At 40.5% G+C, this 21,554-nt stretch overlaps 1 protein-coding gene across 1 annotated transcript; it reads right to left on the bottom strand.

Moving 5' to 3' along the window:
• Window positions 1–12,660: 12,660 nt before the first annotated feature.
• marcksa (myristoylated alanine-rich protein kinase C substrate a) lies at window positions 12,661–16,060 on the bottom strand. Its single transcript, XM_026143317.2, has 2 exons — window positions 15,588–16,060; window positions 12,661–14,565 (listed from the first exon to the last, which is right to left on the bottom strand). Exons 1-2 carry the CDS (start codon window positions 15,681–15,683, stop codon window positions 13,846–13,848), a joined length of 816 nt encoding a protein of 271 aa, XP_025999102.1. The 5' UTR covers window positions 15,684–16,060; the 3' UTR covers window positions 12,661–13,845.
• Window positions 16,061–21,554: the final 5,494 nt, after the last annotated feature.

The following is a 21,554-nucleotide window of genomic DNA, read 5'->3' as shown; positions in this document are numbered from 1 at the left end:
GTCTTTGAGATTGTTGTTTCAGCTCATCATAGATTCATGTTCTGAACATGTTCAGCCACAAGAGGGCTTTCTAACCTGGGAAAAGGCATCACAGTACATGCAATTTATTTCCCAGACACAGGTGGAATGAAGGATTATTACTGGCATGCATATGTAATGCATAGCTTTCATACAGTGTTGCTGTGATGGAAGCCCACCTCAGCAGTAACTAGGAGTAACTAGTGACCCAAACTTGTGAACTTGGTTATTTTCATTCAGCTTCTTCATTCATATAACAAGCTGAATGACAAGGAAGTATTGACCACTTGTCAGTTTCCGGTCTATTATAAATATTTTGCTCATGGTTCTGAGAAGTGGTTTTCCGGAATAGTGAATTGCGTATCCTTTTTGCTGGACAACAGCCTGCAGTTGTTTGTTGTAGTTTTCAACGAGTCATGCGCATGTCTCCTGAGCAATCCCATTCTTTGACAAATCTCTCAGGCTTCTCCATATTTGATGGTCTTCTGGCATGTACCTTGCTCTTTAGTTCAAAAATCCCTGAAAAGTTGATCCAAAATGCTGCAGCAAGAGTACTGACAGGGACTAGAAAGAGAGAGCATACTTCTCCTATATTGGCTTCACTTCATTAGCTCCCACTTAAAATTCTTCTCTTTACATGCAAGGTCTTAAATAATCAGGCCCCATCTTATCTTAATGATCTTATAGTACCATATCACCCCATTAGAGCACTTCGCTCTCAGACTGGGCTCACTTGTAGTTCCTAATATTTAAAAGTAGAATGGGAGGCAGAACCTTCTTATCAGGCCCCTCTTCTGTGGAACCAGCTTCCATTGTGGATTCACGAGGCAGACACCATCTCTACTTTTTAGATTAGGCTTTCTTCCTGTTAAAAGGGAGTTTTTCCTTCCCACTGTCGCCAAAGCACTTGGTCATAGGTGGTCATCTAATTTGGGGGGTTTTCTTTGTATTATTATAAGGTCTTTACCTTCCAGTATAAAGTATCTTGAGCCAACTGTTGTTGTGTTTTGGCGCTATATAAATAAAACTCAATTGAGATCACCTCAAAGATTTTCAAAGGGGTTTAAGTCAGGGGTTGGTGCAGGCTGGTCAGTAATGTGTGACTTGACCTTGACCCAATTTCCATCCAAATTAAATCAGTTCAAGCTGGTTTTTGATATCAACCATCACATAACATTTGAAGTGAAATATTAAAAACTGTGGAAGCTAGCCTGCTAACAAACAGACAAATGGAACCGAGTTGATAACCCCTCCCTTTGGAGGGAGGAAAATTGGTTTGCTACTACATATTTGACACATTCCTCAATTAATCTGAAATCTTGAATCAAGTGTGATGGCCTAGAGCATAGGTGTCAAACTCTGGCCCGCGGGCCAAATTTGGCCCACAGCCTAATTACATTTGGCCCGCGAAGCCATACCAAATTACTATTAGAGCAGGCCTACTGGTATTATACAGCTAATATATATATTGTTTAGTATTAAGCTTTGCTGTTCCATATTCAGTTTTTCAGCTAAACTTGTTTGAGTCCATAAGAAAAGATTCATTCTTATATCTGGAGGAAGATTATTTTTTCAATAAATATTAATGTTAGCCTGCGACTTTGTTCCATTTTGAATTTTGGCCCACTGTGTATTTGAGTTTGACACCCCTGGCCTAGAGAGTTATTTATTCCGTTGGATAACCAATGGCACTAACAGATTTTTCCCCAAATTCAAAGAGTCAAAGAGATAAATCTTTTCAATATGAACTTTGCTTTGTGAAAATCTTAAAATAGAAATACACTCTTTCTTGAATTATTTTGCTATAATAAAGACGCTCCAATACCAGCGTTATATCATTGTTATTATTATTCCTTTTACAAATCCTGACTATGAAATCCTCGTGCCTTTCTTCAGCGTCACAAATATAGCCCCTAACAGAATCTTATAATCAGTGTTTAGCAGAGCGATTGTTATTAAATTGTCTAAAACTCTTTTATCTTTGGCAGATTTAGTAACTGTTTCAAGCCTAGCATCCATTCCTTTCTTCTCTGCATATTCTTATAAAGTGCCAGATAAGAGGGATCTTAGTTCCTTCCCAAAGATAAGGCCATAATCCTGTCTGTCTCTCGAGAACTGTTTAAAGCCATTTTCGTGTCTGCTGAGCTCAGTTCCTCAATTTCAAGCTCTGACTCACTCAGATGTTTAAAGGAATCCTCAATACACAGGATGATGTTCTGAATCTTATCAAACACAAACTGTTAATAAGAGAATCAGTAGTGTAATCACCTGCAGTCTGCTATATTACAAGTGGTGTGAACGTTCAGGATATTGCCAATGCAATGGTATTTAAGAGAATATTGAGTGAATGGATGTTTTATGGGCACACATTATGAAGTAATGAGAGGTTATGATGTGCTGTTTAGTGCAGCCACGTTGAACTAATTGTAGTCTAGAAAAAATGAATAGAAAAAGCACTCTCGCTTGATTTAAAGTGACTCATCGATACTTTTTCTGCCTGTGCTTTTAAGACAATATGCTAATTTGCAGGAATATCAGCAGGTGTTACATCATATTCCTTGGTAAAGTCATTGTTGTTGTTTGTCATTACATGTTTCCAGTAGTCTGGTGCCTCAAGGTTCATACTCTAGATTATTTGAACCAATCGTTCTCCGCGTTGCATTGTTTAATTCTGTGCTCGCCGTCATTCTCCCTTTCAGACTTTCTTTCATGCCACCTACCTCATCCCCATCTAAATCTCAGACAGCCCAGCCAGAGTGCTATTCAATACTGGACTAGTATTGAAAAGCCTTCAGTTAATCCAAAATGCTGCAGCTAGAATACTGACAGGGACTAGAAAGAGAGAGCATATTTGTCCTGTTTTGGCTTCCCTTCATTGGCTCCCTGTTAAATCCAGAATTGAATTCAAAACCCTGCTCCTCACATACAAGGTCTTAAATAATCAGGCCCCATCTTATCATAATGACCTTGTAGTACCATATCACCCTATTAGAGCACTTTGCTCTCACACTGCAGGCTTACTTGTTGTTCCTAGAGTATTTAAAAGTAGAATGGGAGGGAGAGCCTTCAGTTTTCAGGCCCCTCTTCTATGGAACCAGCTTCCAGTTTGGATTCGGGAGACAGACACTATCTCTACTTTTAAGATTACGCTTAAAACTTTCCTTTTTGCTAAAGCATATAGTTAGGGCTGGACCAGGTGACCCTGAATTCTCCCTTAGTTATGCTGCAATAGGTGTAGGTTGCTGGGGGATTCCCATGATGCATTGAGTTTTCCCTTTCCAGTCACCTTTCTCACTCAGTATGTGTTAATAGACCTCTTTGCGTTGAATCATACTTGTTATTAACCTCTGTCTCTCTTCCACAGCATGTCTTCTACCCTGTCTTCCTTCTCTCACCCCAACCGGTCGCTGCAGATGGCCGCCTCTCCCTGAGCCTGGTTCTGCCGGAGGTTTCTTCCTGTTAAAATGGAGTTTTTCCTTCCCACTGTCGCCAAAGTGCTTGCTCATAGGGGGTCATATGATTGTTGGATTTTTCTCTGTATGTATTATTGTATACAATATAAAGCGCCTTCAGGCAACTGTTGTTGTGATTTGGCGCTATATAAATAAAATTGAATTGACTTACTAGCGGAGTATCCTTGTCTCTACAGGACCCATACCCCGACATAATCTTTAACAACAAAAAAAACAAGGGAAAGTTTCATGATGATGTCAGATATCTGTAGAGATGTTCTGTTTCAGAGAAATTTCAAACTCGATGTGTGTCTATATATGTTGATTGCTTTTAGTTAACAAGTTTAGTTTAGGGTTAACTCCACATCTTATTAAATTTCTTTCCTCTGGACTTTTTTCTTTCAGCATTTATCAGTCATTACACAAACTGCCTTTTCAATCTCTTTTCTATTACTGTCCGATTTCTGCTGCTGCTGTGAGCTGATCAAAAACGGACCTGTCCATTTCACATCAAAGGCACCATCTGAAATTCTTCTTTGTATCTCTCAGTAGGTTCTCAGTTATCCAGGTCATGGTAACCTAAGGAGATTGGAAAAAAAGCCACTGGACTTCTTTTAAGTTTCCAGATAGGAGGTGAAACATCGTCAAGAAACTCAAAGAAGTCCAGTCATATTTTTCCCAAGCTCCTTAGTCCTCTTTGTGTCGTTCAAATAGATAGATATGACTGGTTGTTAGAAGTTTCAACTTTTGAGGAAGATTCATCGCCTACATGAACAGAACTATATTATATTGTGTACTATATACAAAAAAATATATGTGTATTGAAATGCATGTGTGCATATTCAGGTATGTGACCATGGCTGTAGCTCAGGTGGTAGAGCAGGTCAGTTACTAACCGGAAGGTTTGTGGTTCAATCCAAGGCTCCTCCAGTCTGCATGCCAAATATCCTTGGGCAAGATACTAACCCCATGTTGCTCTCCGATGTATGAATAAGCACTTAACAGCTTAGAAAAAGTGCTTGTGTGATTGGGTGAATGAATTAGTTGCTTCGAGTGCTCAGATAGAGTAGAAAAGCACTATATAAGAACCAGTCCATTTACCATTTGTGTGTATTTTGATCTAAATATGTGTACTGAGATCTGTGTGCGTATTCAGCTTAGGGAGTGTGTAAATAAATCTGTAGGCATGAACAGATATCAGTCACAGTTCTCCCAGCCTTACAAGTGGCAATTGTTTTTACACCTGACCTTTGTTATACAGCTGCTGTGGCAGATCCACAAATGCATGTAGTGATCTACAAATGCAGACAGTTATCTGTCAGTTAGGGTTTCATTTACCCTGAGCTCAGGCTCACACACTCAGGTTTCCAGCAATGCTTAGAACGTACCAACATATGTGGCGTATTAACAGCTATATGATTAAGCTCCAACCTTGTTGTGGTTTAGAGAGTTGTTATTTTGTCCAATGATGATAAGGCTAACCACGGTAGCATTCCCATTGAAAGAAAACTGGATTACTGAAAATTACATTTTGTGGATGTGGCCTGTGTCCTCAGTTCAAAGTACATAAGGTATAATAAATGTACTAATATCCATGGATTATATAACACTGCTGTAAAAATTTAATTTGACATTGAAGAATGTGGTTTATTCAAGATTTTGTATTCTAATTAAATCCACAGATGAAGGATCAGTTCAGCCAATAAAGCAAATACCAGTCTGGCAGGGTTTTTTTTATTGTTGTATTTTATCAGTAAGTTTTGCATAAATATGTAAATAAAAGTTAAGTTAAGGAGACCTTTCCTTTCGCTTCATTCATGATCTAGTGATGTGTGATTAAGTAAAGGTTTAAATCTCATATAAATATACATTTAGTCCATCATTTGTAAATGATGATAACTGTTCTACTCTGTGTTTCATACAACATGTCTATTTCACACCTGTTCACATAGCCACTGTTCACATAACCATGTATGGAAGTTCAGAAGTCTTGTCGATTCTCTGTGGCTCTTCGTGGTGTTACGGCGGGGTGGCCAGGCTGAGTGAATGGACCCAAATGCAGATACAGACAGAGGCCCAGATTTGAAAGTGATAACCAAGCTTCATTTACAGAAAATGTTTCAGTGCTTAGAATACCACACATAAACTGTGACCTATGATGAACACAGGCTTCAGGGAATGGTGGACTAAAGTGAGAGATAAAGGGGGACTTGGTGGTTCAAATGGTGGTGCTCTGAGTCACTGTAAGAGAGGGATACAGCCACTGTCTTGTCAGAATAGAGAACTTCGTTAATTTTAGCATCTTACTGGTTAGCAGGTAGAGCACAGAACGGGAGAGGCGGTCAGAGAGGCCCAGGTGGGCATCCTGTTGGTGGTGAGTCCTGGCAGAATGATCCAGTGAATCCCGGAGCACGAGCTTGAATCGTGGCTGTGAAGTACCGAGAAGATCTGCATGTCTTCTATCCTCTCTTCCTTCTCTCCCCCAAACGGTCGCTGCAGATGGCTGCACCTTCTTGAATCTGGTTCTGCCGGAGGTTTCTTCCTGTTAAAAGGGAGTTTTTCCTTCCCACTGTCGCCAAAGTGCTTGCTCATAGAGGGTTATATGATTGTTGGGTTTTTCTCTGTATGTATTGTTGTAGGGTCTACCTTACAATATAAAGCGCCTTGAGGCGACTTCTGTTGTGATTTGGCGCTGTATAAATAAAATTAAATTGAATTGAAGATCAGCGTTGAGGTGAGCGTGAGTATTGTTGTGGAGAAACGAGGATCAGAGGGATCACTAAAACACGGGGACAGAAGCAAGGTAAGCGTGATGCGATCACTATGAACACACAAGATTACTTGCCGGGCTTTCACTAATGTAGGTTAGCAGAAGATCTGGAGAAGACTTAAATACTGGTAACCAAATCACCACCAGGTGCGGACAGCAGCCGGTCTGAAGAGACTCCGCCTGTTACCTCTCCCTTTGTTATGTGGTGTCTATGTTGTCTCTGCTTCTGTTCATTATTGTGTTGTCCCTCACATCTGCCTGTATCCCACTTTTGTATATCTGTGCTCTGAGACTGTTTCTCCTAGTGTTTTATTTCTGTTTGTACCTGTACTTTAGATTCATTGACATTAAATGCTCGTTTTCAGTTACTCCTACCCTTTGTGTTTCTCAAACTGGGTCCACAAATCCAGAGCCCACACAGCCAACACTCATTTGTTAGTCTATGTAATGCTGATGGAAATTTGCCCCCTTACATCATACAGAAAAAAAGTTCCTGCTTTGAAAAATGTAATATTGGAGCAAAAACTTCTGGCACAGTGACATATCGTACAAGGCCTCCACCAAGTGGTTTGAGATCTTAAAGGCCAAAAGCAGGTCAGATGAAACAGAAACATGTTACATGTACAATATGACACTGGAATGATGGTAAGCTTCACTTGTTCTGGGGTATAGTTAGGCAGATATCATAGGAAAAACAATGAATATAGTATTTATATGCACCTAAACACACCAAGTTTCAGCTTTTGTCTACAGAAATGCTTTTGCTGCTAGTGACCTAAAAGAAGCAACAGCAGCAAGATGACTTAAATTAATTGTGTTAATTCTTAATATTAAGTTCTAACCATTAAGCATACTTTCATGTTGTGTACTCCAAATATAGATAATATCATCTTAATGTCCCAAGAAAAACTGACACTGATTAGATCAGGCAACATTTTTATAATCTTCTGGTGTCTAACTTTGATGAGCCCACACAAACCATCAGTTTTACATTCTGATACCTCGAATATCAAAGGAGATGCTCCCCTGCAAGACTTTGGTTGTAACAAGTTGATATTTAAGTTTCTGCTAGCTTTCTACCAGCTCAAAGCGCTCTGACCATTCCTCTGACTGCTGGCATCAACAAGGCATTTTAACCCAGAGTAACATAAGTGTTGCTATTTATGTAGTGCTAGTCCACAACACACATGCCATTTTCTATGTAAGGTAAAGACTCTATAATTAAGACATTCAATAAGCTTTAAAAAAAAAATCTAGATACTACCGCTGCTGCTATCCCAATTGCACATTGTCTATCTAGTAGGATGCAAGGCTGAGGTTAGAGGTCAGATGAAAAACCTGGGACCTGCAGATGGGAATTTGGGTATGATGAAAATGTGACTCTTCCAAGTACAGCACGGTACTGCAGCTGATAAAGAGCTCTAACTCATCCCCCTTTACTGCCTTTTGAATATGGACACCAGCTTATTGGGTTTTCTTTACAGAAAGAATATTTTGTACAAAATGAAATCTATAATACTGACACCGTTTCCTCATTTGTACAAAGTGACAGGAGTGCTCTTATACAGTGGGGCAAAAAAGTATTTAGTCAGCCACCGATTGTGCAAGTTCCCCCACCTAAAATGATGACAGAGGTCAGTAATTTGCACCAGAGGTACACTTCAACTGTGAGAGACAGAATGTGAAAAAAAAAGCCATGAATCCACATGGTAGGATTTGTAAAGAATTTATTCATAAATTAGGGTGGAAAATAAGTATTTGGTCACCTCAAACAAGGAAAATCTCAGGCTCTCACAGACCTGTAACGTCTTCTGTAAGAAGCTTTTCTGTCCCCCACTCGTTACCTGTATGAATGGCACCTGTTTGAACTCATCATCTGTATAAAAGACACCTGTCCACAGCCGCAAACAGTCAGACTCCAAACTCCGCCATGGCCAAGACCAAAGAGCTTTCGAAGGACACCAGGAAAAGTATTGTAGACCTGCACCAGACTGGGAAGAGTGAATCTACAATAGGCAAGCAGCTTGGTGTGAAAAAATCAACTGTGGGAGCAATCATCAGAAAATGGAAGACATACAAGACCACTGATAATCTCCCTCGATCTGGGGCTCCACGCAAGATCTCATCCCGTGGGGTCAAAATGATCATGAGAACGGTGAGCAAAGATCCCAGAACCACACGGGGGGACCTGGTGAATGACCTGCAGAGAGCTGGGACCAAAGTAACAAAGGTCACCATCAGTAACACACTACAACGGCAGGGAATCAAATCCCGCAGTGCCAGACGTGTTCCGCTGCTGAAGCCAGTGCATGTCCAGGCCCGTCTGAAGTTTGCCAGAGAGCACATGGATGATACAGCAGAGGATTGGGAGAATGTCATGTGGTCAGATGAAACCAAAGTAGAACTTTTTGGTATAAACTCAACTCGTCGTGTTTGGAGGAAGAAGAATACTGAGTTGCATCCCAAGAACACCATACCTACTGTGAAGCATGGGGGTGGAAACATCATGCTATGGGGCTGTTTTTCTGCCAAGGGGACAGGACGACTGATCCGTGTTAAGGACAGAATGAATGGGGCCATGTATCGTGAGATTTTGAGCCAAAACCTTCTTCCATCAGTGAGAACTTTGAAGATGAAACGAGGCTGGGTCTTCCAACATGACAATGATCCAAAACACACCGCCCGGGCAACAAGGGAGTGGCTCCGTAAGAAGCATTTGAAAGTCCTGGAGTGACCTAGCCAGTCTCCAGACCTCAACCCCATAGAAAATCTGTGGCGGGAGTTGAAAGTCCGTGTTGCTCGGCGACAGCCCCAAAACATCACTGCTCTCGAGAAGATCTGCATGGAGGAATGGGCCAAAATACCAGCTACTGTGTGTGCAAACCTGGTAAAGACCTATAGTAAACGTTTGACCTCTGTTATTGCCAACAAAGGTTATGTTACAAAGTATTGAGTTGTATTTTTGTTATTGACCAAATACTTATTTTCCACCCTGATTTACGAATAAATTCTTTACAAATCCTACCATGTGGATTCATGGATTTTTTTTTTTTTCACATTCTGTCTCTCACAGTTGAAGTGTACCTCTGGTGCAAATTACTGACCTCTGTCATCATTTTAGGTGGGGGAACTTGCACAATCGGTGGCTGACTAAATACTTTTTTGCCCCACTGTAGTTAGTATATGTGGCACCTACACATGTATGATAACAACAACTGTCATTTCCTTTAAGAATTTCTTGGTGGGAAAACTCACCACGGTACTGCAGCCGCTTTTAGTTGGGTTCCTGGAAATGTAATTGTGTGTTTTTGCCACAAGAGGGAAGTGTGGACAAGTTGAAAGGAAAGTTGCTCTTCCTCAAACATGCAATGTAACAAGATGGCAGGCCTTACAGCATATATTTTATATTGTCTCAGATGTAGCTCTTTGACACATTGCTTCTGGTGCAACTGAAGGATATATTATTACTGCTGGGAAGCAGTTTATATATAATAAACTGTGAATCTAGCACTTATTTAGTATTTTTATACAGAGGAAACAAGGAAACCAAGTGAGTTTAAATTATGAACCTGATTTAATACTGTGGTTTTCTTACAAGATAAATGTGGAGAAACGAGGTGTAAGAATGTGCGACTGAACAGAAAAGAAAAATGGGAAATTATGTTTATTATTAAAGTGAATCCTGCAGACTGAGCTTGACTCAAGTCTCCATGCTCAAATGTCTGCATAACCAATGGTTTGTAATGTTAGGAAGACACAGTCGGTCTTTTTAGTGCCATTGTGTAATATGCAAACGCCTGCACAGCAAACTTGTACCACAGAAAATCTCTTCATCAAGAATGTGTTTGTAAATATGATGGTAATCTCAGATAACTGCATATTACTGAACACTGAGAACCATTCTTGTCTGGGCCATCTCAGACAAGCTGCATGTGACAACAAGCTTAAAAATGTTAAACACAACCTGTTTCAATTAGTTAGTAAGATAACATATATATATTTATTGGGGTTTTTATATTTGGCGTGACTTTCATCTGAGCAACTACATACCATAGGGCTGATGTTTTAGATAGTAACATGAGCAATGTTAACCTTGACAACAATAACATCTAGTTTAAGATGTGACAAAGAACATCATAGAAGCTAAAAAGGATGAGCTTCTCATTCAGTTAGTTTAAATAAGTTGCATCTGCTTTGTGTAAAACTTAAAGCTAAAGCAAGACTCGAGCAAATCCTCAAACATTAAAGCCTCCAGCTTTCTGTTGCTGCTGTAGTTTTTATTAGTGAGCTGTTGTGAATGATGTATAAAAAAGTGTACTTGAATATTTTACATCATAATAATCTTTTTTTCCCCAAAGACTTTTCAGCAGTGACTGTAGAAAGACCAGCTTTTTACTAACAGAGAAGAAGGTACACATTATATTTTTGCAGAATTTACAAGATTTTACTCAATAAAAAGCCATTGGAGTCTACACGTACACACCTTTACTTTTCCAATAATGCTCCACAGCGTAGTGCTTTTGACCTCAGTCACAGTGTCTCGCAGTTATCTAAGGCTCGTCTTTGATGCCAACCACTTCCTGTAATTGAAAGGCATATGCCTCTGCTGCTCCCCTAGGGTGTGCTGGGTCAGGCGTAACTCCCTCCAAATGCAGAACCTTCTGTAGTAAAGTTTTTAAAAATTCCCCTTCAGAGGATTTTTGCCAGTTCATCAAAATATCTCAGAAAATGATATTTTGAAGTGGAAAAAATGCATGAATATGGTAGCCAGGAGTGACCGGCGCTGGCCCCTGCTGACTGACAAAGCTGGGAAAGCAGTCTGTCAGTGTAAGGCTGGTGTGGACATGAGTGTTTCTGCAGAGTCTGCTGCCTTACATGTAGACCTTGAAGGACTGTCATACTTTTTCTAGTGATTTCAAAAACTCCGCCCTACTCACACACTGCACATTACCATCCACCTGCTTTATCCCTCTGGTTGAGGCTAGATCAAGTCTTTTATTATTGTTGCAATGAATAGTCTTAAAAAATCCCAGTTAAAGATGTATTATGGTGAACATATTTAATAGATTAAAAATATTCAATGTAATTAGATTTGAGTTTCAAAAAAATAATTCCCCAAAACTATGTAGATGGTGATAATCCTGGTACCAGAGGCAGTTTGACTGATCAACATGTCTAGGAGGAAACAGACATGCATACACTATGATCATTATATTCGGATTATTGATAGTAGCAGTAGCATTATTATTATCATATTATAATGTAATTCAAATTCTGAATTGTTAGAACTTTATGGCATATAAATGTGATTTTATTACGCTGTGATAAATCAGCAGGTATGAAAACCCCACTCTCTGACCAATCAATTCTCTACAAATAGCGTCACCATTTGTTGGAGATCCCTTGGACCTCTGTGAGGAGAGTAGGAGGGTCTAAAGTTTTTCAGTTGCATCTGAACTCTCAGTGCATCATAGGAAGTCCCCCAGCACCCTAAGGCTATTGCAGGCATGGTTCAGGGTCCCTTGATGCAGCCCTATATGTTTTATCAAAGACTATTGTTTTAAGTGCTAAACATACAAATAGAAAGGGTCCCCCAATCCAAAACTGGCAGCTGCCTCCATAGCAGACGGGCCTGATAGCTGAAAGTTCTTCTCATTCTTCCTTTAGGAACCAAGTGCTCCGCTAGGATAATAAGGTACTATGAGGTCAAATGAGACGTAGAAAGCCATTGTTGCTAGTATCCCTGGGTGCCTCTTTCTTTGCTGTCTCGGCCTTAGCGCGGCAGCTTTTCCTGCCACCTGTACTTAAACTTTGTCTGTGTTGACTATTAGTGTTTCTGATAATCTCAAGAAATGCACAGCTTACATGCTTTTTGGTTCCATGGACATGTTCAGGTGAATAAGATGCCTCTTTGTCAAAACATCCCTGTGTAGGCCCCTCCCTCAAGCTAAAGAAGCAGAAACCATTGTAGTGAAAGCAATGGTTTCAGAATGCAATTCAAACTGATTATTTTGTTTTATAAAAGATGAAGTTATCAGTTATGCTTCAACCTCACAGCCAAACATATGAGGTGCACAGCTTCTTGACTTGATGACCTCAAATCACCCAAAAGCACATGGACCAATTCACAGACCCCTATTGAAGATAATATACTTAATAAAACAACTGAATTGTTAACCACTGATTATTGTCGTTATTTGGTGAGACCAGCTTCATTCGTCAACACGGTCTGAAGTCTGTTTCTTTGAGTAATACCAGCAAATGCATTTATTTGGTATATGACATCAAATGATGAAGAACTAAGTGATTTCAAGACAATTTTTTTTAAGTATTGGAATCAGCTGTCAAAATAAGATTTGGCTTACCTTGAGGTAGAGAACAAAATCTTTCTTTCAAAGAACAAATGATGACAGATGCGGCTGAAATTTTATTCACATTTATTGTTGCTTTTAGTGTGCTCACAGAAAATTAGAACACCTTAAGCAGAGGAGTTTAATAGCAATTGGTTTGTAAGCAAAGTTACATTCCATCTCTAGGTCAAATTGGTCAAAGCTTCTCCGTATTTACAAAAGGAAAAAGAGAGCGAAACAAGATGCTACACAAACATTTGCATCTGATAGATTCCTTAACTCGAGTCAAAGACCACTGGAAAAAAAACTGCCAGCTGGAATTGAACCCCCCCCCCCCCCCCCAAAAAAAAAACCCATACAGTATATAAACAGTTTACCATTCCACTTATCACAGCTTGGTTTTTTAGTTCAAAATTCCTTAAGGACCTTTTGTGTGTTTGCATGTCTGTATGTGTGTGTTTGTGTTGGTATCATACAAAAACGAGCGGGTGGAAAAAAGAGCAAACATTATGTGCTTCTTGAGATCAAAATTTCATTTTGTACAATAATCACAGTTAAAAAGACCCCCGCCTATACATACTTACATTTTTATTAAGGTCATAAAACCAGCAATAAACAATAAAGCCTATACAACTTGTATTTCTACGGAATCACTGACAGCTAATGAGAAGCGAAACGCTCCTATGGTTTTATATGACTTCCTAAAAACCTAACTCTGGGACTTGTTGTCTTGTAAAAACGATTTTAGTGTTGTAAACCGTATGGTGGATATAGATTTCGGTCTTGACTGCTCTTGATTATTGCCTGTAGCACATTTCCCAGGACAGCCCCACCCACCCAGATGTCCTTCCTGAACCCTCCCCCCACCTCTTCATTTACAACTGTACCCTGGTCCCCTTCATACCATGGGCATGTCCATACTTTTTGTTTATATTTTGTATAAAAAACGTAATACTGATGTAAAAATATATGGCAGAGTGTGGATGTATTTAATCAGTTGTACATATTGAGGCCAACCCATCTCCACAGCCTGCTGGAATGCTAGTAACAAAGGGCCGAGATGGGTTTTGCGTAAGGGGAGAATGGAAACTAAAAATAAAGAAAAAGCTTTAAAATATCCCTGGTTAAAGAAAAGTTCTTCAAAGCCATGATGTGGCATCTCTCCAAGCAGGGAAATGTTCTTTGATTATCTTTTTTTTCCTCCTTAAAAAAAAAGAAAAAGAAAAGAAAAGAAACTTTCTTCCACTTTCAGCTTTTATTCAGCAGCCTCAGTGGGAGCAGCTGGAGCTTCTGCTGATTCTGCTTCTTGTGAAGCTGAAGGAGCCTCCTCTGTTTTGGGCGCCTCCTCGGCCACAGGTTCAGCCGACTTCTCCTCTGCCTTTGGCTCTTCTGTGGCTGGGGCCTCCTTGGCCTCCTCTGCAGGCTTTTCTGCTGCTGGTGCAGCCACCGCCGCTGCCTCCTCCTCTGGCTTGGCCACTACTTCCTCCTTGGGTTGCTCAGTGGCAGGTGCAGCCTCGCCTTCAGCAGGCTTGGTCTCCTCGTCAGCAGCGGCCGCTGTTGCCTCTGCGGCCTCGGCTTTGGGCTCCTCTGCAGGTGCCGCCGCTGCAGCTGCTTCCTCGTTCTCGGCCCCATCGCCCGTCTCCTTTTTGGACTTCTTGAAGGAAAAGCCACTTAGCTTGAAGGATTTTTTGAAGGAGAATTTCTTCTTCTTCTTCTTCGGGGTCTCGGTGCTGGTAGAAGCTGCGGCACCATCCTCAGCCTTGGCAGCTGCCTCTCCTTCAGCAGGAGACGCTGCCTCTACCTTCTCTGCATCTACAGCCTCCTTCTCAGTGGGGGCGGCCTCGGCTTTCTCTGTCTCCTCCTTGGGGGTGTCCTCGGCTGTTGCGCTACCATTGGCTTGCACCTCCTCTTTGCCGTTCTCGTTTTCGGCTGCAGCAGGAGAGGCATCTCCATTGGCTTTAACATGTCCGTTTTCCTAAAAGGAGAGACAGAAGCTGTTAATGTCATGCACAGAGCTGGTCCGCTGTAAGTACAGTGCCAGTGGTGAGCAGCAGGGGCAGCAGACACCATCCAACTTCAGCCCAGGCTCGGTTTCTCATTTTCACAGCAAAAACAGTGGAACACGTCTAATAACGGCCATCGAGCTATGTGGATACACCACACATAAATATGTTATGAGGTAGCAGCTTCCTGTATTTTTTTTCACCCAGAATTTCATTCACATCCTGAACACGAGAGAGCAAGGACCGCAAGGGGTCGCTAAGTGGCCGTTCCACAGCAAGCCAGCTGCTCATTAAAACAGCAGCTGCTCTTAGTCTCCCACATGAGCAGAGTTCAGACACAATTTCTTTTTATATTTAGCAAATCTAAACGAATTTCTGAATTAAGGTCTCACCTAACCTGTGAAATCCATCTAAAAAGAAAAAAGAAAACGTAGGCTGCTTCCTCTCCGGGGCGCACCGCTGGCCCCCTCCCCAAGCCTCTGCCCCCCCCTCCTGTGTGATAGCAGGCTGCCATCTCCACTTTCCAGCCGAGCATCTGTAACAAAAGGCGTGGTGCTCCGAGCGCACGGAGCCTTTGTTGGCCGTCGTGCATCTCGCCTTATTCAGCAACTTCCCAAATAACCTCATCCAAAGCTACAGCACCTCGTCATCGTCTTAAAATGAAGAATTAAAGTCAAAACCGGCGAGAAGAAATTGAACACGACTCCATTCTTGTCTTTTGATTGGCAAAAACCCGAGCAAATAATCTCAATCTATTAAACTGCTTTGTTTTGATTGATGACCTTAAAAGAAGAAATCCGCGCGCATTTCCCCTGATAAACTGCAGGAATCAAATTATCCGTTAAATGAGTTAAATCTTTTCTTTCTACATTTAATACCCGTTCAATTCATCCACAATTACGCGCGGATGGCGCCCCCAGTGCTCAGCTTCCCCCCTCCCTCCCTTTCCACAACAACCAAATTGTCCCCTGACGGATGTTAAAATATCATTTACCTGTCCGTTGGTCTTGGTGGGTGAAGCTGCCGCCTCTCCTGGCTTTTCAGCCGCGGTTTCAGCATTTCCAGCTGTCTTGGACAATTGCGCTCCCATGCTTTTCGCTCCAACAAAGAAACTCGACCGATCCAAAAAAGCGAACAAAGAACCACAAGCCTCTTTGTTGAAACGCAAAGCTCTTCACTGGTAGCCCCCTCTCGCTCTCCCACTGTGTGTGTGCGTGTGTGTGTGTATGTGTGCGCGCGCGCACAAAGAAAAAGTTCACAGGGAAAATGTAAAGCAAACTCCAGTCAGAGTGTGGAGGATTCTTCAGCAGAGCAGGAGAAAGCTGGCAGGTGAGATGAAGTAATAAAATCCCAGGCTGGTGGCCGTGTCGCTGTAGACAGGCTGCAAAATGGAGAAATTTCCCTTGTTGCTAATAAGACGTGGGGTCCAACGCCCAAGTGCAGGGATGAATGGGCGCTCCGAGCGATGACGGCACCGCTCTTCGGTTCGGCCAATTACAGCTTCCACTCAGGGCTTGGGCGGGGTTTAGGGAGGGAACAATAGACGGCAGCGCTGCACTCAAGGTACAGAGGAGTAACTGGAGTTAGCTACATTTATGTGACGTCTCACTTAACCAAGACATCACTTGTTTGCATTTAAATGGAAAATGTCTTTAAAATAAATATATAAAGTGTGCGTTTGGCAACTAAGATGTGAATATTGTGCCATGAAGGTGCCAAAATTTAGTTTAGCTCAAACAGGTGAAGCAAGTGTTGCTGTTTTACATTTGAGACACAAAAAGTCAGATCACCTAACCAAAACTTTTACTTGGATTGACCATCCAGGCATATTAGCAGCCACCCAAGGATGTGTTTTTTTTTTCTTGTTCTTTGTTTTTATCTGTTGATTGGACAACAGTATCCACCATTGATTTATTAGGTTTTGACCAAACAGAAGTTTTGAATGGATTTAAATCACATCTTGACATTATATATGGATGTAAACACCTACTACCTACAATCTACTAATGGTAGTTGAACTGCACAGAGCAGAGACCATTTCTGTCTGATAGAAAGTCAGAGGTGGAATATTACCAAAACAACACCATGAGACAAAGATGACAATCAGGTTTGGGTGGATTCAGGAACTTTCCCAACAAACAACAAACACCTACTGTACGTGTGTGTTTGTGTGTGTGTGTGTGTTGGGAGGGTGGTAACAAGTGCATGTATATAGAAAGTTGGGGGCTGGGAGAGTACCAGCTGCAGTCTTGTTGACGACCGTGCAGTGTGCCCCATGGGGGAGGTTGAGAGTGTTCAAACAGGTCCCTCAGCACACATTTGCAATGCAAATCCATTACAGAGGCAAAGGCAACTGTCCTCAGCTCACTGAGATAGAAGCAGAGCTGGCAAAGCTAGTTCTGTACAGTAACAGGTGGGCTTCCTGGAGCAGTTTCAGTTTCCCGGTTTTTAAAATGTTATCAAGTGCAATGCAAAGCAGTACTTTCCCCCCCCTTTGGCCAGAAATGCAAACCATAGAGTTAACTCAGGTTTTCAGAAGATCCGTGATCACAATGTTGAGCAGGTACCTAATATTATTCATAACAATATCAGTAATATATCATCATTTACATGTACTTTCAGTAATATTCATACTGATTTAGAAGTGCTCTTCCTGAGTTAACTTCAGTAATCACTTGCCCCAAGCTATCAGTGTGAATGTTAGACCCCATTCCTACAAGACTGCTAAAAGATGTACTACCATTAATTATAGTTATAATTTAATTATAACTTTCATCTTAAATATAAGTAACACTTTGAGGAATCTTGGAGTCAATTTTTGACCTGCAGTTGAAATTAAAATAATTCTTCTCACATGTTGAATAATGAAGTCCAGTGTTATCTAAAAGACCTCATAGTAACATATCACTCCAGTAGAGCACTTCACTCTCAGACAACAGGCTTAGTTGTGGTTACTAGGCTATTTAAAAGTAGACTTGAGAGTTTTTAGCTTTCATGCCCTTCTTCTACAGAACGAGCTCCAAGTTTCCCATCAAAATACCTTTTAATAAAAAAAAAACCAAACAAACCCAAACCACTAAATAGCTAGTTGGCTGAAATTCCCAGGTTTCGTTGTTTCAGATAAGAATAGTTCTGTGTCTCATTCTCAGACATCTGACAAAGCATGTGATTAGAAAAAAATCCCCTTGGAATATTCAACATTTTTGTAGAGATCACATATATGATGAATCAGAAACTCTTCATTTACAATTCAATTTGTTGTGGGGAAATCTTTAAAAACCACACGAGGTCTAGTGGCTAAAACACTATCAAATCTTTCTTATGTGGGAACACTAACATTTGTATTTAACAGGGGAAACCCACAAACATTCACAGGTTTCCTTATAATTCCTCATTTCTCATTGAACATGAAAAAAGATTTACAGAAAGAAGAACTAATACTTGTGCAGTCTCAGAGCTGTTGCATTGTTTTTTATAATCCACATTTTAAATTCCCCTTTTGTCCATATAAACTTTTTCATTGCCATAACTGAGCAGCTAGACATGCCCAGTGGCGCCAACTGGTGCAAGCTTTTCCATTTCAAAGCCTCAGCTTCAGTCAGTGGTTGTACCAAGTTGGTGTTTCAGAGCCACAACCAATGTGGACAAGAGTATTAAGTGTTAAGTTAGCACTAGCAGTCTTGGTTAGCAGGTATGTCTATCCACTAAGGAAATGAACTGGTGAGGGTAGCGTATGATGTTATTAGACTAGTTGCCCTGAAGCACTTACAGGAGCTTAGTTGAAAAATTAGCGACAAGTGGCTATCTTATCTATCATGGCCTGTAAAAATAGGTCAGATAATGCTATTTGTTCTAAAGTGACGTCAGCATAGTGAAAGGAATGGAGAGGGCCACGCTGGTGCTTAGTTTTGAAGTATTTGACTATAGGCCATAGGATGCCATGTTCCATAACACTAGATCTATTAATCACATAAAGCTTAGCATCGCCGTCATTTTCAGTGTAACAAATGCAGTTCCAACAAAAATAGCTGAACTACATAAGAAGGTTGTTAATATGGTCAAAATCCATTAACCATTTAGTACAATGTTTTAATTGCACTTTTATGTTACGGTTGTTTACCAAGTTAAACTATTGAGAAAGCAGATCCTTACATTATCAGAGTAAAACAAAGATCCTACAAAAAACGAGGAAACCTCCCCTCCAAAAAAAGATTGGACTTGGACTTGGTTGGATGCCGGGAAGACCAGGCTCATCTTATAACCTTGCTAGCTACCTGAGCACTTTATGCACTCACTGTAGCTCCAAATATGGTGATTCAAACGTGAAAATAGTAAAGTTTATCAACTGCCAACTTTTTATATATATATTTTGGCATTTTTACAGCAAGGAATGACAGGAAAGCAGAGGGAGAGAGGAGAAGACATGCACCAAATGGCCATTGGTCAGATTTGAACCAGTCGACTGCTTTCAGCCATGGCTGAACCATGGCACCTGGTTCCCTGCTAAACCGAGTGAGTTAAACCGGCGCAGAGACATGATGTTATTATATATCCTTGTGGCACTTTAATTACAAACGTTTCATGCAGAATGTCTGTGTGGACCTTGACTTCAGACTGAGCACAATAACACCATTAGCCTGTCCCATTACACAAAGTCTACAGCAGTGGTTTGGATGATTTTTCCACTTACTATTACCTAATGGTGGAAGTATGTGTACGGTTGATGGCTTTCGTCAGAGTAATTCCACTCTCATTCTTCTCCATGTAACACAACTGTTGTGTTTCAGAGTTTCAGAGCAAGTCCAGCTTTTTTTAAAGCTGGACTTGCAGGTGTTGTGGTTTTCAAAAGAGGGGGATAGACAATTATTTATTGTTCTGCTAATTAGAGGATATAGAATTTCAGATAGAAAGGAGCTATGCTGCTGCTGAGCTGCTCAACAAGCTCAGTGATCTGAGACACCTAGATATCCCTGTGCAGTGATTTTCCTAGAATGGTTGGCACTGATCACTGATGCTCTCCAAAATGTACATTATGTGCATTTTCAAGAACTACACAGCAAAGAAACCCTGAAAGTTACTGAAGCAAAAACCTGGTATATGTGAAAAACTAATGTATATAAAAGCATATTTTGACAGAAACTTCCTTAGCTAACATAAGTCAGAAGAAAGAAAGCTTCAGATAGGATTATTTATCCTGGAAAAATATTGAAATAAGAAAAAAGAAAAATAAGAAATGCTGATATTAGCCAAACTGTTAATTTAATATTTATATAATATTTGATATTAGTATCAGCTGAGAAAATTCACAATGTTCTATATGTTCTATAAATAACAGAGTTATATTTATGTAATGATTTTTTACTGTCTCCCATTTTCACAGGAGGTGTATGATAGAAAATGGGCAGGATTCCATTTCACTGTCAGTTTTGAGATCCTAGTGTTGGTAAACTTACACCTGTTTTCTTTTTCCATAAAGGTCATTTTTGGTGTTAGTGCCTTTTACTTGCACTGGGCATCTGATAACCAACAGACAGTCTGTTGTGCAGTTGCATTCATGAGTCAAACAGCGTGTAATGAATTGTGAAGAAAGGTCCAGATGTTTCTCAGAGAAGCTCCATTGATGCAACAAAATCCCAGACTTAAATAAGCAGCCCTGCTGCAATCCCAGAACAGGAGCTGGCAAAGTTAACTCTGCTTACTGGACATTTAGGTTTTATGGCCATTGTTAACCCAAAATGATTAGCTGAACATTCTTGCTACTGACTACATTTAAAGTCCCTCCGAGGACTTTTAGTGATCACAGAGAAGGAACATATAAAACTTATTTGGCCTAGTTCTCTGACAGTAAACATTACTGTTGCCACCATGCAAATTATATACTGAACAAACAAGCCTTCATAACCCATACCCTTCATCCATAGGTGTCAAACACTACACTGATGCTGAGTCTAGATGCTGTTTCGTCATTCACCACCAAAAAAACCCAGTATGCTTGTAGTACAAACTAAAAACATTTAGGCTTTAGATTTTGTTCCCTGAGCCAAATCACCCTGCTGTTCTCTGCAATAACTGCTTTATACCTCTAATATTACACCTGCCATTTCAGTTGTAATTGTACACAAACAGCCTTAGGGTATATTTAACGTTTGCTTAAATTTGGTCTCATCTACACTTTACAGTATGTAAAGAGGAGTAACATTGTTTAACACATAATAAAGATGACCATATTACCCAAATTCCAATAGATTTTTCAATCAATTCCACTTGCCCTGCCTCCTTTTTTCCTAAAGACCAGAAAGCTTCTCTCTAATTTTTTCTGGAACAATAGGAAGCCAAGACTCAGTCTTTCTCTCCTGTATTTGCCCTATGATAGGGGAGAACTACAATGCTTTGGTTTTCTAAGGAGGTTCTCTTGCCCTGTCCGTGAAAACTTTGACACTGAATAGTTATTTCTATTCAGCATCACTTAAGAATTTAAGGACAAAATACTACCAATCCCTTTGTAAAAAAAAACTCTATTGTGGTTTGAGACATAGTTCAAAAAATGCTGGACGACCCCATTGGGTTGTCCTGTTTCTGCCTGATCTGGGGTAATGAGCTTTTTACCTCGGCGCACGGGTTTTAAAATAAGGTTGAATAAGGGCATAGTAAAAATACAAGATGTATATGAGGATCATAATCTAATGTCATTCAGTGAGTTGATGGCAAAGTTTGATTTACCACAGAAACACTTCTTCAAATATCTACAACTTAGAAGTTTTAACCTGGCTCAATCAAATAATTCAGTGCAACAGCCTTCATTTTCCATCCTAGAAACACATTACAAAAAACGTTACAAAAAATTGCTTCGGTAGAAGACTGGTCTCTCAGTTTTATAACATGTTGGTTGAGAAGCATAGAGTCACCTCAGACAATAAGTGACAGGAGTGGATACGGGGCAATGGGGACCCATTGAGTGGAG

The sequence above is a fragment of the Astatotilapia calliptera genome, chromosome 15, assembly GCF_964374335.1.
Source record: "Astatotilapia calliptera chromosome 15, fAstCal68.1, whole genome shotgun sequence".
NCBI classification, from domain to species: Eukaryota; Metazoa; Chordata; class Actinopteri; order Cichliformes; family Cichlidae; genus Astatotilapia; species Astatotilapia calliptera.
Note: the sequence above shows the minus strand (reverse complement) of the source record. Positions and strands in the feature narration are given on the sequence as shown.

What these genes read in the sequence shown, in the direction of transcription:
- marcksa (XM_026143317.2), bottom strand. Translation starts at nt 15,683, where the DNA reads ATGGGAGCGCAATTGTCCAAGACAGCTGGAAATGCTGAAACCGCGGCT. An exon ending in CCACCAAGACCAACGGACAG is followed by an intron (nt 14,566 to 15,587) that starts GTAAATGATATT and finishes CTCTCCTTTTAG; the next exon opens with GAAAACGGACATGTTAAAGC.